At 39.2% G+C, this 23214-nt stretch overlaps 1 protein-coding gene across 7 annotated transcripts in view; it reads left to right on the top strand.

Moving 5' to 3' along the window:
* The window catches only part of MTA3 (metastasis associated 1 family member 3), a 178928-nt gene that overhangs the window by 95251 nt on the left and 60463 nt on the right, over positions 1-23214 (top strand). For all 7 annotated transcript variants that reach the window (XR_004039867.2, XM_060309941.1, XM_030857819.2 and 4 more), the window contains exon 9: positions 16409-16597. Coding sequence is in view for 6 of the 7 variants with exons in the window: in XM_060309941.1 (XP_060165924.1) it covers positions 16409-16597 (189 nt within the window). In the remaining variant the exon portion in view is untranslated. The remainder of the gene's footprint in view (positions 1-16408; positions 16598-23214) is intronic.

The raw sequence follows: 23214 nt of genomic DNA, 5'->3' as shown, positions 1-23214 counted from the left end.
ACCACTTCATCTGCACCATTTTTCTAGATTCCACATATATGTGTTAATATACGGTATTTGTTTTTCTCTTTCTGACGTACCTCACTCTGTATGACAGTCTCTAGATCCATCCACGTCTCTACAGATGACCCAGTTTCGTTCCTTTTTATGGCTGAGTAATGTTCCATTGTATATATGTACCACATCTTCTTTATCCATTTGTCTGTCAGTGGGCATTTAGGTTGCTTCCATGACCTGGCTATTCTAAATAGTGCTGGAATGAACATTGGGGTGCATGTGTCTTTTTGAATTATGGTTTTCTCTGGGTATATGCCCAGTAATGGGATTGGTGGATCATATGGTAATTCTATTTTTAGTTTTTTAAGGAACCTCCATACTGTTCTCCATAGTGGCTGTATCAATTTACATTCCCACCAATAGTGCAAGAGAGTTCCCTTTTCTCCACACCCTCTCCAGCATTTGTTGTTTGTAGATTTTCTGGTGATGCCCATTCTAACTGGTGTGAGGTGATACCTCATTGTAGTTTTGATTTGCATTTCTCTAATAATTAGTGATGTTGAGCAGCTTTTCATGTTCTTCTTGGCCATCTGTATGTCTTCTTTGGAGAAATGTCTATTTAGGTCTTCTGCCCATTTTAGGATTGGGTTGTTTGTTTTTTTTAATATTGAGCTACATTAGCTGTTTATATATTTTGGAGATTTTCTGTTGATTTGTTGGCAAATATTTTCTCCCGTTCTGAGGGTTGTCTTTTCATCTTGTTGATGGTTTCCTTTGCTGTGCAGAAGCTTTGACGTTTCATTAGGTCCCATTTGTTTATTTTTGTTTTTATTTCCATTACTCTAGGAGGTGGATCAAATAAGATCTTGCTGTGATCTATGTCAAAGACTGTTCTTCCTATGTTTTCCTCTAAGAGTTTTATAGTGTCTGGTCTTACATTTAGGTCTCTAATCCATTTAGAGTTTATTTTTGTGTATGGTGTTAGGGAGTGTTCTAATTTCATTCGTTTATATGTAACTGTCCAGTTTTCCATGCACCACTTATTGAAAAGGGTGTCTTTTCTCCATTGTATATCCTTGCCTTCTTTGTTATAGATTAGTTGACCATAGGTGCGTGGGTTTATCTCTGGGCTTTCTATCTTGTTCCATTGATCTATGTTTCTGTTTTTGTGCCACTACCATATTGTCTTAATTACTGTAGCTTTGTAGTATAGTCTGAAGTCAGGGAGTCTGATTCCTCCAGCTCTGTTTTTTTCCCTCAAAATTGCTTTGGCTATTTGGGGTCTTTTGAGTCTCCATACAAATTTTAAGATTTTTTGCTCTAGTTCTGTAAAAAATGCCATTGGAAATTTGATAGGGATTGCATTGAATCTGTAGATTGCTTTGGGTAGTATAGTCATTTTCACAATATTGATTCTTCCAATCCAGGAATGTGGTATATCTCTCCATCTATTGGTATCATCTTTACTTTCTTTCATCAGCGTCTTATAGTTTTCTGCATTACAGGTCTTTTGTCTCCCTAGGTAGGTTTATTCCTAGGTATTTTATTTTTTTTGTTGCAGTGGTAAATGGGAGTGTTTCCTTAATTTCTCTTTCAGATTTTTCATCATTAGTGTATAGGAATGCAAGAGATTTCTGTGCATTAATTTTGTATCCTGCAACTTTACCAAACTCATTGATTAGCTCTAGTAGTTTTCTGGTGGCATCTTTAGGATTCTCTATGTATAGTGTCATGTCATCTGCAAACAGTGACAGTTTTACTTCTTCTTTTCCAACTTGTATTCCTTTTATTTCTTTTTCTTCTCTGATTGCCGTGGCTAGGACTCCCAAAACTATGTTGAATGATAGTGGTGAGAGTGGACATCCTTGTCTTGTTCCTGATCTTAGAGGAAATGGTTTCAGTTTTTCACCATTGAGAATGATGCTTGCTGTGGGTTTGTTGTATATGGCCTTTATTATGTTGAGGTGAGTTCCCTCTGTGCCCACTTTCTGGAGAGTTTTTATCATAAATGGGTGTTAAATTTTGTCATAAGCTTTATCTGCATCTATTGAGATGATCATATGGTTTTTATTCTCCAGTTTGTTATTATGGTTTATCGCATTGATTGATTTGTGTATATTGAAGAATCCTTGCGTCCCTGGGATAAATCCCACTTGATCATGGTGTATGATCCTTTTAATGTGTTGTTGGATTCTGTTTGCTAATATTTTGTTGAGGATTTTTGCATCTATATTCATCAGTGATATTGGTCTGTAATTTTCTTTTTTTGTAGTATCTTTGTGTGGTTTTGGTATCAGGATGATGGTGGCCTCATAGAATGAGTTTGGGAGTGTTCCTTCCTCCACAATTTTTTACAATTGTTTGAGAAGGATGGGTGTTAGTTCTTCTCTAAATGTTTGATAGAATTCACCTGTGAAGCCATCTGGTCCTGGACCTTTGTTTGTTGGAAGATTTTTTTGTTTGTTTTTTTGTTTGGTTTTTTTTTTGCAGTACGCAGGCTTCTCACTGTTGTGGCCTCTCCCATTGCGGAGCACAGGCTCTGGACATGCAGGCTCAGCAGCCACAGCTCACAGGCCCAGCCGCTCTGCAGCATGTGGGATCTTCCCGGACCGGGGCACGAACCCGTGTCCCCTGCATTGGCAGGCAGACTCTCAACCACTGCACCACCAGGGAAGCCCTGTTGGAAGATTTTTAATCACAGTTTCAATTTCATTACTTGTGATTGGTCTGATCTTATTTTGTATTTCTTCCTGGTTAAGTCTTGGAAGGTTATACCTTTCTAGGAATTTGTCCATTTCTTCCAGGTTGTCCGTTTTATTGGCATAGAGTTGCTTGCAGTAGTCTCTTAGGATGCTTTGTATTTCTGTGGTGTCTGTTGTAACTTCTCCTTTTTCATTCCTAATTTTATTGATTTGAGTCCTCTCCCTCTTTTTCTTGATGAGTCTGGCTAATGGTTTATCAATTTTGTTTATCTTCTCAAAGAACCAGCTTTTAGTTTTATTGATCTTTGCTATTGTTTTCTTTGTTTCTATTTCATTTATTTCTGCTCTGCTCTTTATGATTTCTTTCCTTCTGCTAACTTTGGGTTTTGTTTGTTCTTCTTTCTCTAGTTCCTTTAGGTGTAAGGTTAGATTGTTTATTTGAGATTTTTCTTGTTTCTTGAAGTAGGCTTCTATAGCTATAAACTTCCCTCTTAGAACTGCTTTTGCTGCATCCCATAGGTTTTGGATCATCATGTTTTCATTGTCATTTGTCTCCAGGTAGTTTTTGATTTCCTCAGTGATCTCTTGGTTATTTAGTAACGTATTGTTTAGCCCTCACGTGTTTGTGTTTTTTACGTTTTTTTCCGTGTAATTCATTTCTAATCTCATAGTGTTGTGGTCAGAAAAGATGCTTGATATGATTTCAGTTTTCGTAAATTTACTGTGACTTGATTTGTGACCCAAGATGTGATCTATCCTGGAGGATGTTCTGTGTGCACTTGAAAAGAAAGTGTAATCTGCTGTTTTTGGATGGAATGTCCTATAAATATCAATTAAATCTGTCTGGTCTATTGTGTCATTTAAAGCTTCTGTGTCCTTATTTATTTTTATTTTGGATGGTCTGTCCATTGGTGTGAATGAGGTGTTAAAGTCCCCAACTATTATTGTGTTACTGTCGATTTCCTCTTTTATAGCTGTTAGCAGTTGCCTTATTTATTGAGGTGCTCCTATGTTGGGTGCATGTATAGTTATAAATGTTATATCTTCTTCTTGGATTGATCCATTGATCATTATGTAGTGTCCTTCCTTGTCTCTTGTAACATTCTTTATTTTAAAGTCTATTTTATCTGATATGAGTATTGCTACTCCGCTTTCTTTTGATTTCCATTTGCATGGAATATCTTTTTCCATGCCCTCACTTTCAGTCTGTATGTGTCCCTAGGTCTGAAGTGGGTCTCTTGTAGGCAGCATATAGATGGGTCTTGTTTTTGTATCCATTTAGCAAGCCTGTGTCTTTTGGTCGGAGCATTTAATCCATTCATGTTTAAGGTAATTCTTGATATGTATGTTCCTATGACCATTTTCTTAATTGTTTCGGGTTTGTTTTTGTAGGTCCTTTTCTTCTCTTGTGTTTCCCACTTAGAGAAGTTCCTTTTGCATTTGTTGTACAGCTGGTTTGGTGGTGCTGAATTCTCTTAGCTTTTGCTTGTCTGTAAAGCTTTTGATTTCTTCATCGAATCTGAATGAGATCCTTGCCGGGTAGAGTAATCCTGGTTGTAGGTTCTTCCCTTTCATCACTTTAAGTATATCATGCCACTCCCTTCTGGCTTGTAGAGTTTCTGCTGAGCAATCAGTTGTTAACCTTATGGGAGTTCCCTTGTATGTTATTTGTCATTTTTCCCTTGCTGCTTTCAATAATTTTTCTTGTCTTTAATTTTTTACAGTTTGATTACTATGTGTCTCGGCGTGTTTCTCCTTGGGTTTATCCTGTATGGGACTCTCTGCACTTCCTGGACTTGGGTGGCTATTTCCTTTCCCATGTTAGGGAAGTTTTCAACTATAATCTCTTTAAATATTTTCTCTGGTCCTCTTTCTCTCTTCTCCTTCTGGGACCCCTATAATGCGAATGTTGTTGCATTTAATGTTGTCCCAGAGGTCTCTTAGGCTGTCTTCATTTCTTTTCATTCTTTTTTCTTTAGCCCGTTCCACAGCAATGAATTCCACCATTCTGTCCTCCAGGTCACTTATCCGTTCTTCTGCCTCAGTTATTCTGCTATTGATTCTTTCTAGTGTAGTTTTCATTTCAGTTATTGTATTCATCTCTGTTTGTTTGTTCTTTAATTCTTCTAGGTCTTTGTTAAGCATTTCTTGCATCTTCTCGATCTTTGCCTCCATTCTTTTTCCGAGGTCCTGGATCATCTTGACTATCATTATTCTGAATTCTTTTTCTGGAAGGTTGCATATCTCCACTTCATTTAGTTGTTCTCCTGAGGTTTTATCTTGTTCCTTCATCTGGTACATAGCCCTCTGCCTTTTCATCTTGTCTATCTTTCTGTGAATGTGGTTTTTGTTCCAAAGGCTGCAGGGTTGTAGTTCTTGCTTCTGCTCTCTGCCCTCTGGTGGATGAGGCTATCTAAGAGGCTTGTGCAAGTTTCCTGATGGGAGGGACTGGTGGTGGGTAGAGCTGACTGTTGCTTTGGTGGGCAGAGCTCAGTAATACTTTATTCCACTTGTCTGCTGATGGGTGGGGCTGCGTTCCCTCCCTGTTGCTTGTTTGGCCTGAGGCGACCCAACACTGGAGCCTACCTGGGCTCTTTTATGGGGCTAATGGCGGACTCTGGGAGGGCTCACACTAAGGAGTACTTCCCAGAACTTCTGCTGCCAGTGTCCTTGTCCCCACGGTGAGCCACAGCCACCCCCTGCCTCTGCAGGTGACCCTCCAACACTAGCAGGTAAGTCTGGTTCAGTCTCCTGTGGGGCCACTGCTCCTTCACCTGGCTCCCGATGCACAAACTACTTTGTGTGTGCCCTCCAAGAGTGGAGTCTCTGTTTCCCCCAGTCCCATCGAAGTCCTGCAGTTGAATCCCATTAGGCTTCAAAGTCTGATTCTCTAGGAATTCCTCCTCCCGTTGCTGGACCCCTCGGTTGGGAAGCCTGACGTGGGGCTCAGAACCTTCACTCCAGTGGGTGGACTTATGTGGTATAAGTGTTCTCCATTCTGTGAGTCACCCACCCAGCAGTTATGGGATTTGATTTTACTGTGATTGCGCCCCTCGTACAATCTTACTGTGGCTTCTCCTTTGTCTTTGGATGTGGGGTATCGTTTTTGGTGAGTTCCAGTGTCTTCCTGTCCATGATTATCCAGCAGCTAGTTGTGATTCTAGTGTTCTCTCAAGAGGGAGTGAGAGCTCGTCCTTCTACTCTGCTGTCTTGGTTCCTAATCCCGTTATTCTTTTTTAAAAATTCATTTTATTTTATTTTATTTTGGCCACGCCGCACGGCACGCAGGATCTTAGTTCCCTGACCAGGGATTGAACCCACACCTCCTGCAGTGGAAGTGTGGATTTTTAACCACTGGCCTGCCGGGGAAGTCCACAAGATTTCTTCTTTTGTCTGCAAAATTTATGTGTCTTTTTAAAAATATTATTTATTTGTTTGCACCAGCTCTTAGTTGTGGCAGATGGGCTCCTCAATTGTGGTATGTGAACTCTTAGTTGCAGCATGCATGTGGGATCTAGTTCCCTTACCAGGAATTGAATCCAGGCCCCCTGCATTGGGAGTGTGGAATCTTATCCACTGTGCCACCAGGGGAGTCACCATTTATGGGTCTTGGTTTCCTGCTCTAACTATTCTAGGTTCAACTTCACTTGGACTCTTTCTGTTTGTTATTGTGTTGAGATTATATTATTTTCAGTTGCATAAAATTGACATCTTTTAGAAGTCAAAAGCAGGAAGAAGTCATTGTCTCTTGTTATTTCAGATGCCATGACCTACACCTTTAATCCTGTTTGCCTGGTGATATCATGCCTTCTACTTTGATGTTAAAATATAAGATATTGAGGCATTTCTGTAAAACTGAATGGGAGTGGTTAAAAATTAGTAATATGTTGATGAGTTTTGCAGATTGTTTTCCAAGAAGAACATATGAAAGGCTGCTAAGTTGTTTTGTGCCAGTAAATGAAAATGGATTCATTGTTTAGTTGAATTTGAAGAATTGGGGTCTTATTTTTCTCTCAGTGTTCACATGCCTGCACAGGTCAGGTTAGTACCTTTCTCTATCAGGTGACCAGACCATGGATCTGGAGACCATGGAGAGGGCAGGGCTGTAGAACTGCTGGGTCCTGGGTAGCTTGTACAGGTGATTTTCCCTGTGTCTTGTCCTGTGAGGACTGCAGTCGGCTTTCAGCATTCCTATCTGACATATCTGTTTATCCAAGACAATATATGCTACTTATCAAATCACCACTAATATTTTGGGAGCAGGTAATTAAGCTGCCTGCAGGATTGTTGGATATAACTTCCTCATTTTCAGGTAGCTGGGCTGTGAATTTCAAACACGGCTAGTCTAAGACATATAATGAGATTTATAATTGTTAAAACATTAAAGCCACAGAGGCTTCATAGATTTCACCTTTGTTTCAGTAAAATGGGAAGTATACTTAGTGCAATTTGCAAAGAAAAAGAAATTAGTGTTCAGTAATCCTTACATTCACTCCCCTGTCCCCCTGCATTATGGATACAAAATTACTTAGAACAGAGTAAACCCTGAAGTAGTTACTTAAGAGTAGTTCTTGGACTTTCTAGCCTGTTACTTCCTGTTCATGGCTGGAAGGGCCAAGTGCCGTGTGCACTGTTAGGGAGCTATTGCTGGAACAAAGCCTCTCTCTCAGAGAATAGGTAATTGCAGAGATACTGGATTTCTCTTTTGTCTGGACTCTGAGGACTAAAGCAGGTTGGAGGGTACGATTCTAGATAAAAGCTTTTTGAGTTTTGGGGGGCCTTAGAAATCTTCTGGGATAGACTATATTAGAGATAATGGTTAAGTAACTTATAAGACTAGAAACTTAGGTTTCCTCATGCTAAATTCTGGTTCTAAGAAAGGTCAGGCTATGTTGATTTAGTAGGGAGGAAATTGCATGCTGGAACGTCTCTAATTCCATATTATATCTGGTCTTTTAAAAATGCAATTCTGATTTTGCTGTCCCCTATCTTATATCCTCTTAGTGGCTTTCAGTTGCACTTAGGGCAAAAACCTAAGATCCTTAAAAAACCAGATCCTTAAAACAGTCCCCAGGCCTTGGCAGTCACCATTCTACTTTACATCTCTCTGAATTTGACTACTCTAGGTACCTCATAGAAGTGGAACCATAAAATATTTGCCCCTTTGTGGCTTGCTTATTTCACTCAGCACAACATCTTCAAAGGCTGTCCATGTTGTAGCGTATGTCGGCATTTCCTTTCTTTTTAAGGCTGAATAATAATCCCTTGTATGTGTATATTACATTTTGTTTATCCATTCGTCTGTCAGTAGAAACTTGGGTTGCTTCTACCTTTTGGCTATTGTGAATAATGGTGCTATGGACCTTGGTGTACCAATGGATTTACTTTTATGATTCTGTTTTTCCCCTTAGAGCTATAGCTTTTGATCCATATAGCCTTATGCAAGTTACTTAACCTCCCTGTGTCTGAGTTTCCTCATCTGCAGTGGAAATAAAATCTATTTGCCCTGAGGTTATGGACTGACAAGAAGAGGGTATGCAGACATACCCCTATAAGTTGCTGATACATGTATCCAAGCATATAGAACTTGGTGGAACTGCATTGGCTCCCCAGAGCATGCCTTGGGCCTGGGCCCCTGCGTTCTCTGGAGCAGCGTAGAGCTCCCTGTGCCATTGGCTGTCCAGGTTGGGTGGCAGACAACTGATTTATTGCTACGTCACAAGTCTTTTTGAGCTTCCATCAAAATTCTAGAAGAAATTACGTTCAGCAGTTTATGCACCTTCATTGAAGGCAATGTTTACAAACACTGGGCTCTTCTGGCTCTTGAGGCCCTGTCCTCACTAGGAGAGAAAGTAGGTGGTGCCTCAGTGTCCCCCTCCAGCCTCTGGGAAAGGCTGTCTCTGACTTACCTTTTGATATCAACTTGAGGATTAAACAAGGTAATACTTGTAGATCATTTGGAACAGTATCTGGCACAATGTAAGAGCTCAGTAAATATTAGTTGTTATTGTTGAGCTGATGACAATGATGCATTCCCCTCTCCCCCGTCTTTGTTGAGTCTCATTTACTTTCTTCTGATTTTATAGCATTATCGATTGTCTGAAAGTGGTTTTTTCATGCCATATTTATTCTCATTGTAGTAGGTTATCAAGTTTGAATATGGTCATTAGGCTATAATTAACCATACATATTAATATAATTGTTACAAGGAAATCACTGTACAGTTTAAAATATTCTGCTTAAAACAAGCTATACTTTTTACAATAAAAATTTTCCCATCAAGAAGACCTTAGAAAAGATAATTAACTTATTCTTCTGATAAGAGAAAGTTGATTTAACCAACAATAGTTTTATTCTTCAGATACTCTTTGTAAAAATGCCAGCTGTTGACCATGCACTTCACAATCTCTTTGTGATTCCTATTCAAATCACACACTTCATTTAGGGCTTTGAGGAATTTAGAACAGTTTGGAAATCATAGTCATTACATCGTTTATATAAATTGTACTCAGCAGAATATATGAATCTTTTGATTAACATTTTAGGCATCAACTTACATAAAAAAAATCTAGTCTTCAAAATGAATGTAAAATTGATTAAATGAGAATTCACATAATTTTTAAAACTCAGTTTGCTGGGCTTCCCTGGTGGCGCAGTGGTTGAGAGTCCGCCTGCTGATGCAGGGAGCACGGGTTTGTGCCCCGATCCGGGAAGATCCCACATGCGGCGGAGCAGCTGGGCCCGTGAGCCATGGCCGCTGAGCCTGCACGTTCGGAGCCTGTGCTCCGCAACGGGAGAGCCCACAGCAGTGAGAGACCCGCATACTGCAAAACAAACAAACAAAAACCACAGTTTGCTAAAACTTATGAGTACTATCCATGTTTCCAAGACTGTAAAATTAGAATTTGAACTAATGGACTACCACTGCAGTAAAAAGTATGAAACGTGAAATTTTCCTTCCTTCTAAATACATCATTAAGGCAATAATATTCTACATTAGGCACATTTCCTTTTTGTCTGATGATGTATTGCAGATAAGAATTTTAAAATGATATTAAATGGACTTAGAGACACTGCAGACTGTCTTAGGGGGAATTGTTTGCTTGTGTTAAGGTCTGTTTATCCATCTCTTTCTTTTAAATTTAAGCTTAAATTTGTTTTTGTTTTATTTTTTGTTTTGGGTGTATGTTGCCTTTTACTTTACTTTTCTCCCATGCATTTGACAACTAATATAAGAAACATTAGAAAGTCACCATAGAATTGAACTATGGAGAAATACAATGAAAATTGTTTTAACTTCTTTGTCTAGGGTGAAGAGGTTTGGATTTTACAAGTGTGAGTTAATGAAGGCTTATTGTTATAATTTCTTAAAACTTGTTATTTTTGTATTTTGAGATAATACAAAAATAGTACTAAGACTTCCTGTATTCCCTTCACCCAGATTCCCCAAATGTTTACATCTACCACGTTTCCTTTATCATTCTTTCTCTGTATACATATTATTATTATTTCTGAACAGTTTGAGAGTAAGTTACAAAATGGATGTCCCTTTATTGCCAAGTATTATTTGAGGAGGTATTTCCTAAAAGAACAAGGATATTTTCTCACTGAACCACAATACAATTTGCAGATTCAGGAAATGAACATTGTTATAGTACTATAACAATAGTACTATAACGATTTAATATCACTAACAATATAGTACTATAAATCTGGCTTTAGTCAGATTCGTAGTTGTCTCAGTAACATCCTTTAGAATAAGAGAAAAAAATTCTTTTTTCTCATCCAGGATCTACTTGAGAATCACTTACTGCATTTACTTGTCATATCTCTTTAATTTCCTTCAATCCTGAACGGTTCTTCATTCTTTCTCTCTTTTGTGACCATTCTTTCTCTCTTTTGTGGCATTTTGAAGAGCACAGGCCATTTATTTTGTACCATGTCCCTCCATTTGGGTTGTGGTTATAATTTGATTAATAATTAGAGTAAGTTTTTATTCTATTAAAGTTCCTTTTGGTCAGTTACATCAGGAGATTTTCCATTTTTCCTTAGGTTTTCCAATTTTTCATAGGTGTTTTTTTTTTTTTTGGCCACATGTTGCAGCTTGTGGGATCTTAGTTCCCTGACCAGGGATTGAACCTGGGCTCCAGCAGTGAAAGCGCAGAGTCCTGACCACTGGACCACCAGGGAATTCCCCGATAGTATTTCTTAATTAGGAATTTTTTTGATGCCTGTAGTTATAAATAACTTTTTATTCCTGTTATTGTTTATGTGTCATTTCCCATTTTTTTCCTTGATAGTTTTGCCAGAAATTTCTCTTTTACTGTCTAAAAGAATGAAATTTTAGTTTAGTTGATCTTCTTTATTGTATGTCTGTTTTCTGTTTATTTTTGCTCTTTATTATTTTCTTCCTTCTACTTTTCTTTGGCTTTACCCTGATATTAACTATACCAGCTTTACAAGACCAATTTTTAGCCCATTAATTTCATTTATCTACTTTTCTGTTATTAGTAAGTAAGATTATAAATGTCCCTCTGTATCTCATATTTTTATATGTAGTATTTTCTTTACCACTTGGTTCTAAGTATTTCCTAATTTACTTTATAATTTTGCATTTGATTGAGAGTTAATTTCCAAGGAAATGTGGTTCTGTCTAAATTAATAAATCTATCTTAATTGCTTTGGGGGTTGTGATCAGAGAGCATGTATGATACCAATTATTTTAACATATCGTGATTTCCTTTAGGGCCTGGAATATAATCCTCCTGAGGACTGTGCTGCCTAGGCCTTGCCCACTTTCACCTCAGCCTAGTCACAGCTAACTTTCTGTTTGGTCTGTTCTCTCTTGTAGCAGTTTAGAAAATACCTCAAAGTTAAAGCTCGGGTCAGTGTGGAAGCGCATCTCTCATACTTCCTCTTCCTGAACTATCTTAGCCTCTCCTTCTTGCCTGCATTGCTTGTTCTCCAGTGTCTCCACATAGCTGTATTTCATATTTGCCTGGTTTGTGTCCGGAATCAGAGCTGGGGGGGAAGAACCCACAGTTATGCTCAGGGTAGGTTTGGAAGTGACATTAGGGCCATGGGGCTACTATGGCCTGCTGCCCCTGGAGCTTTCTCGTGATAATAATCAAAAGGTATGAGTACACATAAGAAAATAGCTCTTGGGTGTCTTATAGATTGATTTTAGTGAATGACAGCCAAGTCAACAAATCTGATTATGAGTGAGGGATTTTGCTTTGAGTACTGTGCATTGAAGCAAAAATTGACTGGATGGCATACTTCTCATATATAAAAATTTTTGCCTTGCTCGTGGTTTGAGATTTACTCATGAGAGTTTCTATTTCTACTTGGAAAAAACCATATGCTCATTAATTTTAAAATAGATTTGATGGTCTGAATGCTATAATTTGTGCTGGAGTTATACATGTAAAATTTTTGTAAAACTCTTAACTGAGCAAATCAATAGTATTGAATATATATGGGAATCAGTTAGCCATTGCCAAAAATAATGTCACGTGTTACAGATTGGGTTCCTGGGAAACACATTCTGAGATGAGATTTGCATGCTGGAAGTTTATTAGGGAGTACTCTTGGGATCAACACCTGTGGAAGAGAAGGGAAGGAGGCAGGATTGAACAGAGGGAGAAGGTAGGCTCTGATACAGTGTGAATGAAAACCTCACCCTTTACCCTCCTGCATCATTGGATGCTGGCTGCCCCAGGAAGAGGGCATGACCTTGGGTGATGAACCTTTCTGAATTTGAGATCATTCCAAAGAGGAGCAGCGCTGTAGGCTGTTTGCTCACAGCACTTCTAAGCATTGGGTGAATAAGCTCTTAATTCTCAAAAGGGAAAATGCAGTATCTATTACAATGCCCAGAATTTCATTGGCTTATAAACAACAAACATTAATTTCTCATGCACCCCTGTACAGATTGTCTAGGATTCTGCTGAACTGTACTGTGCTGATTCGGGTGAGAAGCTGCAGGTTAGGTCCACATCTGATGCATGTATCTCTCATCCTCTGTTGACAGAAGTCAGTAGCACAAGTCCAAATGCACAGGCTCATGTCAAGGCTCTGTTATGTCACACATCTTAAGAGCCAGTTGGCCACACAAGTCACATGGCCAGGCCCAACCTCAGCAGAGTGGAAGAATATGCTCCCTTGGAGGTCCAGGAGAGGGAGTGAATTTTTGCCAAACAATAGTCCAGTTTACCAAAGTGTGATTCTGCTTAATGAACAAAAGATAAGAATTCCACTGCCAAGATTTCATTGTCACTCTTTCTCCTAAAATACTTCTGTTTGTCATCTCCATCTGTTTTGAATGAGATGAAATGTGACAACACCTTCACCACTATTTGGCAGAGAGAACAGCTTGTGCTGAGTTCTTATGATTTTCAAAATTTAGATTTGAATGGATTTATGTGTATCTATATCTCTATTGAAAAGATGATATCTTTGCAAAGTATTTATCTGGAGGGAGGATTTTCAGTTTCAAGTTCTTTATCTTATTTTAAATTGAGGTATACATATAATAAAGTGTATTAAGTACACTTAGGTGCACAGCTTATAAATTTTTACATATGTCTACATCCATATAACCACCACCCAGATGTAGATGACGAACAGGGTTCCCTCATGCTTCTTCCCAATGATCCCCTCTTCTGAGGTAATCATTATTCTGACTTCTCTCATCGTAAATTAATTGTTATTTTTCTCAAAATTCATAAAAATGGAATCAGCCAGTATGTTCTCTTATATGTCTAGCTCTTTGAGTTTTTATCTTAACTGATAAACTGTAAGTTGTTGGTTACATTGTCAAACTCCTACGTCTTTTCTTAGCTTATTTCTGTGAGTCTTCACTGGATGTTGTCTCTTTTGTTTTAGAAACTATATTTTGTGTTTTACTTATTAGCTTTTTGTGGTTGGATTAGACTGTACAAAAGTTCGTTCAGAAGAAGCTTCTATGTATGTCAGAAAGACAGAGTTAATATGGACTGCTAGCAAATAATGTGATCCTCTGGTTTCCTTTGTAAACCTGGCCATTGATTTTTAACAGGATTATTCCTTAGGCATTCCACAGTACCTGTGTCTCCTGGGATGTTTATTTTCTACACATACTGATCATTACTGCACTCTCCCCTGGGCTGCGGTCTAAATGTGAGGGCTATGGAGGTTTCATAGCTGTGGTCAGCCTTAGTCTGACTCACTCTTTCCATTTGATCTGTGACACAATGCAGGAGCTAGTTTTCAAAAGCAAATGCTTACTTCAGTGTTCAGTAACACAAACACACTCTGTAAAGAACAGAACCTTTAAAAACAACCTGATCACTTGGGATTTTGATTACAGTCACTTATAGAGGCTAGGATATTACTTTGGTACTTATTAGATAATAAGTACCAAAGCCTTATTAGATAACAGCCCATCGTCATTTTAAAAAGTGCCTATAAGGAAGGCATTTGCATTCATCTACCATGAACAAAAGACTGAAAATCCATTCACGCTTTGAGTGGTTGGTATAATAACAGCTGAGAAAAGCTCATTTAATTCTGTGACTTTTGGTTTCAGAGCACCTGTTCAATATAAAAATTACTTGTATCTCCTGAGGAATCTCAGCAGCAGTTAATTTGTGTAATTATTGATTTTGAATACTTTTGTTTTTTTAGTTATCCAGTGTAAATTTAGGAGTTTTAAAAATAGTTGTTTATGGAAATACATTATTATTTGAAGGGACCCCTCAATGCTGTTGATCTGTTCATTTTTATAGATCAGTTATCTAGAAACAATAGTTTTTTAGTTTCAGGGATGGTGTTAAGAGTGTGTAACTGTAACATACAGTTAAAACTGCTGAATCTGTCAAGTGAGAGGTTAGCTACAGACGTGGAATTTAGTTGATTCTGAAGTTTGCAGAGCATAAAGGAAGAATCAAGATCAATTCTAACATTTTTGTAACCCCTGCTGCAGAAGGGTGAGAAGAAATTCACTTGAAAGTTGAAGTTATTATTCCATGACTGTGACACATATAGCAAAAGACCGCACATGGTCAGTATGGTCTTAGCTGTGATTATAACTAGGAAATTGATAATGAAATCCTTACTTGCTTTTGTTTTATGGAATCCAATGATTTATTTTAGGGGAGATGTCAGCCCTTGTTAAAGCAGTTAGTTACTGCCTTTAGCTCTGTCAACAAATTCATATTCAGCATCTTTATGTATCACAGTATAAATACATACTTTTAATGTGTATTTTAGCTAATAATTTTTTTCTCTTTAACAGATGTTAGTTGATATTGGAGCTTATTTTATGCTTTTGTACCAGTGGGGAACTGTCCACTGTCCCCTACCAGATATTTTGGGATCATTTATAAGCTAAATTTTTAAGAAACATAGATGTGACTCTATCCTCATTTATGAAATTTTTAATAATTATCAGAAGACACTTTGTGTAAAAGGTGTAAAACTTGGCTTTCACATGTTAGAAAGTTTGAACAGAACTAGTTCTCACTTGGCAAGGATTTGATCACCAACCAAATCTGTACCACACCTATATGCTTATCCAGACACAACTGACTGTCCTGTTCATCAGTTTTCCTGCTACACATACAAATACGCATGCATATTATGAATAGATCTTTTTAAAATAAGCTAGACCCAAGGTACTTCTGAAAAAAGCCACTTATATTATTCTAATCTATCTTTCCTCCTTTCAAATCACTCACCCTTGAAATATATATGAAATCCACACTGGCCCAGGTAGCTGTTCCAAGCAAGCCTGGTCATCTATTCTTGGTCTTACAGAGTTTCAACCAAGTTACTGTTTTTACGTGGATATATAATTTTGTTTGTTTTGTTTTGTTTAACATGGATGTCTAATTTTGTCTTCACCATTCTCAGTTTCATTGTTTTTTCTCTTGTTCTTAGTATATCATTCTCTTGCTCCAACCTGAGAATATTTTTTCTCACTCTGGTACATCCTCTGTCTACATATTTTTCCCTTGTCAAGGAAGGCTGTGCCAACCTTATACAATAGCTGAAGTGACTCTGGCACTTTTAACCAAAAGGATGATGGAACTTTCTGGGTTCGCATTTTAATTCCTGGAGGTCCTAGATCTTCATAGTTAGGTTGCTGTAACAAACAAATGCATTTAAAAAAAAATACAGGGCTTCCCTGGTGGCACAGTGGTTGAGAATCTGCCTGCTAATGCAGGGGACACGGGTTCGAGTCCTGGTCTGGGAGGATCCCACATGCCGCGGAGCAACTAGGCCCGTGAACCACAACTACTGAGCCTGCGCGTCTGGAGCCTGTGCTCCGCGACAAGAGAGGCCGTGATAGTGAGAGGCCCGCGCACCACGATGAAGAGTGGCCCCCGCTTGCCACAACTAGAGAAAGCCCTCGCACAGAAACGAAGACCCAACACAGCAAAAATAAATAAATTAATTAATAAACTCCTACCCCCAACATCTTCTAAAAAAAAAGAAAAACCTTAAAAGGTACAAATCAACATGTTCTTAAAAGCAATACGTGGTGTTTTAAATAACTGCATAAATCCATTGTTTAAAATTTTTTTCTTGTGTTATTAAAAAAGTAAATACTAAGTATATTGTTGCTAATTAAGTGCGTCATGCATTTTAATATTTCTGTTCTTAAATAATCTAGCAAGTTTGCATTTCTGGCTGATCTTTTCTCTCCATTTTCTTTGTTTTTTTAGTTTCATGCTATGGATACGTTGTATAGGCACAGCTATGATTTGAGCAGTGCAATTAGTGTCTTAGTACCACTTGGGGGACCTGTTTTATGCAGAGATGAAATGGAAGAATGGTCGGCCTCTGAAGCTAGTTTATTTGAAGAGGCACTGGAAAAATATGGCAAAGACTTCAACGACATACGTCAAGACTTTGTAAGTAGAAAATTGTGAATTAAATAAAAGTTGGGGTGGGAATATTTTATCTGTTTTAAAAATTTGGCAAATCTTAAACTATTCATCTAGCAAGCCTCTGACGTAGTAATTTTCATCTGCTCAACGTAGAATGCAGGCCAGTGTTGTGGAGGGAGAAATTGACATTTGTCTTGAGCAGTAATTGTAAGACCCAGGGTCAGGAGGCCCTGAGTTCTTGCTGTAAACCTTGGCAATATGAATTAATCCTCTTCACCTCTCTCTGAGTTCCAAGTTAAAAATATGCACAGCTTTTCTAACCATTTGCACTAAATATTTCTGATCTCTGCTTTTTTTTTTTTTTTTTTTTTTTGCGGTACACAGGCCTCTCACTGTTGTGGCCTCTCCCGTTGCGGAGCACAGGCTCCGGCCCAGCCGCTTCGCGGCATGTGGGATCTTCCCGGACCGGGGCACGAACCCATGTCCCCTGCATCGGCAGGCGGACTCTCAACCACTGTGCCACCAGGGAAGCCCCCTGATCTCTGCTTTTTAAGCTTGTTGCTGTCTTTTAGAACTTCGGTATTTTTCTAGTTATCTTACCAATCATTGAGCTGGAATTTGATACAGACCTCTATTATAGAAACGACCTGTATCAAGCAGAGCAGAAGAATTTGCTTTATGGGTTTTTGATCTTTACTCTTCTTGATGATATGCAGGATTTTACTTGCATTTTAAATACTAGATAATCTTGTCTACTATTATGTACTTCCTTTGTCTTTGTATTTATGGAATTGCTGTCTTTAATTAACCTTACAGTCTCTTTGAAATGGGGAAATTTCTTTTTGAGAAGTTCATAAATAGCTTTCTATAACAGCCATTCTTTTTTTTCAAAAATATTTATTTATTCATTCATTTATTTATTTGGCTGCCTCAGGTCTTAATTGTGGTGCATAGGATCTTAGTTGAGGCATGTGAGATCTTAGTTGCGGCACGCAGGCTCTCTGTTGCGGTGCACAGGCTTCTCTCTGGTGGCGCACGGGCTTAGTAGTTGCAGCGCATGGGCTCTAGAGCATGCGGGCTCAGTGGTTCTGGCACATGGGCTCTCTAGTTGTGGCAAGCGGGCTCTAGAGCACACGGCTTAGTTGTCCCGTGGCATGCAGGATCTTAGTTCCCCGACCTGGGATCAAACCAGCATCCCCTGCATTGCAAGGCCGATTCTTAACCACCGGACCACCAGGGAAGTCCCAGCAGCCATTCTTTTTTAAAAATTATGAAAATAGACTCATTATAGCCTATGAAGTATTTAATGTGAGCTAGGATCCTGCCTTTTATGTTGTTGCATCTTTTTAAAATTATTTCTGAAGGACAATTTTACTTATCTATATGAGTTGATATACTAAATCCTAAACATGATCATTAAAGTTGTTAGTGTCACTGGCATTTGTTTTGGCAAAACTTTACTGACACCCAGATTGTTATATGTCATGGTTTCAATTTACAGGGTGTGCAGCTGGGAATTTAAAATGCATTGGTGGCATTTAGCTTCAGGTGGTCAGAATAACACAGCAGTGCAATGCTACTAATATAATATAGCTACACCACTAAATAGAAACCGCAAAAACAAAACCCCCTAAAGAGCAAAGGCTGCAGGCCTGATAAAAGAGTAGAAGATGAGAAGTACTAAAGTGAAACTAGTTTTCCCTGCACTGAGTGTGACATGCTCATTTTATGTCCTGATCATCATTCTGAACTCAGTTCAATTCAACAAATGTTTATTAAGCACCTGCAACATACCAGGCCCTTAAGTGTGTACTAGACATGCATCAGAAATGTGATGTGGTCCTTACTTTAGGGAATGATTCATAGTGAAGATCAAGAGATTGAAAGATAAGCCCTCAAATAAAATATAATGTAATTACTTCTGTCAGTAGTAAGAATGAGTATTATGGAAGTGGTGGGAAGGGAACTGTTAGTTGTGCCAGTCAACTCAGGAGTGTCTTCACGGAGTTAACTGGCATTTCATCTGGACCTCTGATGGTAACGGGAGAGAACAGCAGATTGACGGGTATACACTGAGCTGTGAAACTTTTAGACAGCCTTCCTGGGCACTTAATACAGGACTAGGAAGTAACTCTGAACAGTAGCTTGGTGCAATATACTTGGACATAGAGGCTGGCATTCATAGAAGGTAAAATAACGGTGTGAAAACGAGTATCACAGCAATAATGCTGTTAAATGGTTTTTTGTTACCTTCATGACCTAACAAAATTCTTGTAAATCTGTGGCATGATCAAGTTTTTCTGAAGGTGGTTAGAATGCTTGTTGATGAGCCAGTCCACATTAGGTTTGTTGTATTTTGGAGCTTGGTATTGGCCGCCAGTGTCAAAAAGCTTAGATAGACCATCAGGAGGCTAACGCTTCAGAGGGTTTGTGTTTTGTGTAGTTTTGAGTGTTTGTTTGTTTTTTGAGATCCTTAGGCTTTGTTTTGTTTGTTTATTTATTTATTTATTTTTATTGAAATATAGTTGATTTACAGTGTTAATTTCTGCTAAGCCTACAGCTAACATCATCCTCATTGGTGAAAAGCAGGTACATGAAAAGGTGTTCAAGGGACTTCCCTGGTGGTCCAGTGTTAAGACTCCTTGCTTCCACTGCGGGGGTCGTGGGTTTGATCCCTGGTCAGGGAACTAAGGTCCTGTATGCTGTGTGGTGTGGTCAAAACAAACAAACAAGAAAGGTGTTCAACATCACTAATCATCAGGGAAAACCACCATGAGATATTGCCTCATACCTCTTAGGATGGCTATTATTTTTTAAAAAATGAGAGATAACAGACGTTGGTGAGGATGTGGAGAAGCATTGTCATTAATTCTTCTTTAAATGTTTGGTGAAGTCATCTTGTCCTGGGCTTTTCTTTGTTGGAAGGTTTTTGATTACTGATTCAGTCTTCTGTTCACAGTTTCTATTTCTTCATGATTCAGTCTGGATAGGTTATATATTTCTAGGAATTTATCCATTTTTTCTAGATTATCCAATTTGTTGGCATGTAATTGTTCATAGCAGTCTCTTAGGATCCTTTTATATTTCTGCGATATCGTTTGTGATGTCTCTTCTTTCACTTCTGATTTTATTTATTTCAGTCTTCTCTCTTTTTTCTTAGTATAGCCAGTGGTTTGTCAATTTTGCTTATCTTTTCAAAAAACCGGCTCTTAGTCTATAACTCTTTTCTGTTGTTTTCCTTGTTTCTACTTCATTTATTTCTGCTGTGATCTTCTTTTTCTGCCAATTGGAATCACTCTCTTTTCAGTCTTTGTTTATCCTTTCCTCCTCTGACTGGATAATGTCTAAGGACCTGTCTTTGAGTTCACAGATTTTTCTGCTTGATCAAGTCTGTTGTTGATGATCTGCCTTGTATTTTTCATTTAATTCATTGTATTCTTCAGCTCTAGAATTTGTTTGGGTTTTCTAAAATGATTTCTCTCTGTTGAACTTCTTGTTTTGTTTGTATATTGTTTTCCTAATTTCATTGAGTTTTCTATCTGCATTTTCTTGTAGCTCACTCAGCTTCGTTAAAACAATTATTCTGAATTCTTTGTCTGGGAAATCCTAGATCTCTATTTCTGTGGGATCAGTTCCTGGAAAATTACTGTGTTCCTTTGCGGGTGTCATGTTTCTTTAATTTTCCATGTTTCTCATAACCTCGTGTTAATTTCTGTGCATTTGACTGAGCAGACATTACAGACTGGTCTTAGTGGGGAAAGACCTTCACCTGCAGGTGGGTGCAAGGGTACCAGGCAAGTGGGGTGCATTGGTTCTAGCTCCTGGGAAGGCCCATTGGCATAGTGCGCATTCAGCTTTATCAGCTGAGGTCAGTGTCAGTAAAGATTGCAACGGCCAAGGGTGCAGGTGTCTGCTGCAACAGAGAGGGCTGTTGGGGTCTTCAATGGCAAAGGCTGCTGGGGACCTCCTGATCTCTCTTTCTCCCACAGAGTATGTCATTGGCGAGGGGATGTCTCTTGGCTCTGGGTCTGGCTTGGAGTGCCCTCATGGTGGCAGTGGTGCCTGAGGTGTGGGCATGCTTGGGTCAGCCCCTGAGCCGAGAGTGGAGTGTGTGTGCTCACAGAGTGACTGAAGCATATGATCTGGTGCCTGTGAAGCGAGTGCATGTCGAGCAGCCAGGGCTCTGGGGTCTGGGGTGTGCACATCTTCTGGAAGGAGTACAGCAGCGTCTCCTTCTCTAGGAGGCCAGCAGCAGCAGTGGCTCTTGATTACCTCGGCGGCAGGAGCTGCCGGTTTCTTCTGCACAGGAGCCTGCTGAGGTCCACTCCAACAAACACTACAGAGTCCTACTGTACAAGCTGTAGGGATTCCTCAGCAGCTGTCTTGGGTGCTCCTGAGGTCCTCCGTGACCAGGGCTGCCAGGCTTCTCTGCAGAGCAGGCCACTGGTGACTGCAGTGGTATCCAGTGTGTGGCTTATACTGATGGCCTCCACCCTTCGTTGTTCTTAGCAGTTTCCAGATGTCTCAGCTAAAGTCCATCTCCTCGGTGATCCTCTCTGTGTACTCTCTGTGCAGTTATTCTCCATTTTTTGCTGCACTGTGTTGCTGTAGGTTCTTCTTTGACTCTTGCATCTTCCCAGGGCAATTTTCATTTGTTGATAGCTATCTAATTATCGTTTTTTGTGGGGTTTCAAAGGCTGGTATGTCCTCCTCTTGCTGGCGTATCTCTTCCTGTCCATTTTGTCTAGTTTGTTGTCATAAAGTTATTCATAATCTCATTATACTTTTAAGTTCTGTGGGATGGATTTGTAGTGATATCCCCTCAGATATTCCTGATACTGGTAATTTAGCTTTTCTTTTTTCCTCATTAGTCTGGCTAAGGGTTTATCAATTTTATTGACCTTTGCAAAGAACCAGTTTTTTAAAAATAACTAATTAATTAATTTTTGGCTGCATTGGGTCTTCGTTGCTATGCGTAGGCTTTCTCTAGTTGTGGTGAGCGGGGGCTTCTCTTGTTGCGGAGGGCGGGCTCTAGGCGCGTGGGCTTCAGTAGTTGTTGCACACATGCTCAGTAGTTGTGGCGCACAGGCCTAGTTGCTCCACGGCATGTGAGACCTTCCCGGACCAGGGATCGAACCTGTGTCCCCTGCGTTGGCAAACGGATTCTTAACCACTACGCCACCAGGGAAATCCCAAGAACCAGTTTTTGATTTGATTGATTTTTCTGTTTTCTATTCCATTGATTTCTGCTTTTATGTTTATTATTTCTTTCCTTCAGCTTGCTCTGAGCTTCTGTGCTTTTATCTTTTCCTAGTATTTTTTTAAGGTTGGAGCTTAGATCATTAATTTGAAACTTTGCATCTCATGTAACCATTTATTGTTAATACTCTTGGCTGACAATGAATTCAGCTTTTGACTGAGAATGACTTCTGCCTTGTCCGAAAAACTTTACTGTCCCCTTTGAAGAGAGATTTCATTCTTTATAGAATTTGCTAAAAATTTTTTTCCTCTTTGAGTATTCTAAAGATGTCTGTCTATCTGGCTTACGTAGTTTCTGATGAGAAGTTCCTATGTATGTAAATGTTTCTTTTTCTTTGTGCTCAAGATTTTCCCTTTACTTTTGTTTTACTACTACAGTATGAACCTGTAGTAGTAAACCAAAAGCCCTGGCAGGCTTTTCTTTATAATTATTCTACTTGTAGTTCACTGAGTCTCCTAGAGCTGAGATTTGTTGTTTATGTGTTAGTTTGTATAATTGGTATTGATCTGTCTTCTAGTGCACTAACTCTTTTCTTGGCTATGTCCAGTATACCAATAAACTTGTTAAAGGAATTCTTCAAATAGGATATATTTTCCTAACAGTCATATTTTATTTTTATGCTTTTTATCTCTGTATAAATTTCCCATCTATTCATGTGCACGGTCTGCCTTTTCAACTAGATCCTTTAGTATATTAATATAGTCTCTAGTTGGCCAGGTTTGGATCTCATTGTTGTTCTGGTTACCTTCAGTGTACCACTGTACTGGAAGGCTTAATATTTCATGTATGACCTTTATATCTTTGAGCCTCACAGGGCCCCCAAAGCTTAACTGAATCTCCCCATTTTTGCCGGAGATGCAAAATCCTTTCCTGCCTGGCTAATTCACCTACACCCCCACCCAGCCTTGAACCTAATGGGTTTCACTTCCCTTGCCAGCAGGCAGAATTATTCTCACAAGCCAATCACATCCTCCTGTGGGAACCTTCTTTCGGAACCAGGGCATACCGCACCCTCTTGTTACGCAAAGCCGCACTTCCACAGCCCCTACTGGGCTCACTATTCCCAAGTACAACCCCTGTGTGGCCCTACATGGTGTGTAGTGTCCTCTTCCCCCAGACCGTGAGTATAAGTGACTAATAAACTGCTGTCAGTCTCATCTAGTTTGTCTCCAGTGTCATGTGTCGTATGTCTGAGCACCTTCCACTGTCTTGAGGGGCGGGTCCCTCCCTCGCTGGTGGGATGAATAGGAGGTGAACTGAACATCCACAGACTTCATAGACTTACCTATGCTTAATGTAGGGCCTGAAAAGCAGAAGGGTCTTTTTCTTGTGTTCCTGTCCCATCCTTAGCAGGCCTTGCACTGCAGAGCCTGTCTCCACA

Source organism: Globicephala melas, chromosome 12 (assembly GCF_963455315.2).
Source record: "Globicephala melas chromosome 12, mGloMel1.2, whole genome shotgun sequence".
NCBI classification, from domain to species: Eukaryota; Metazoa; Chordata; class Mammalia; order Artiodactyla; family Delphinidae; genus Globicephala; species Globicephala melas.
Note: the sequence above shows the minus strand (reverse complement) of the source record. Positions and strands in the feature narration are given on the sequence as shown.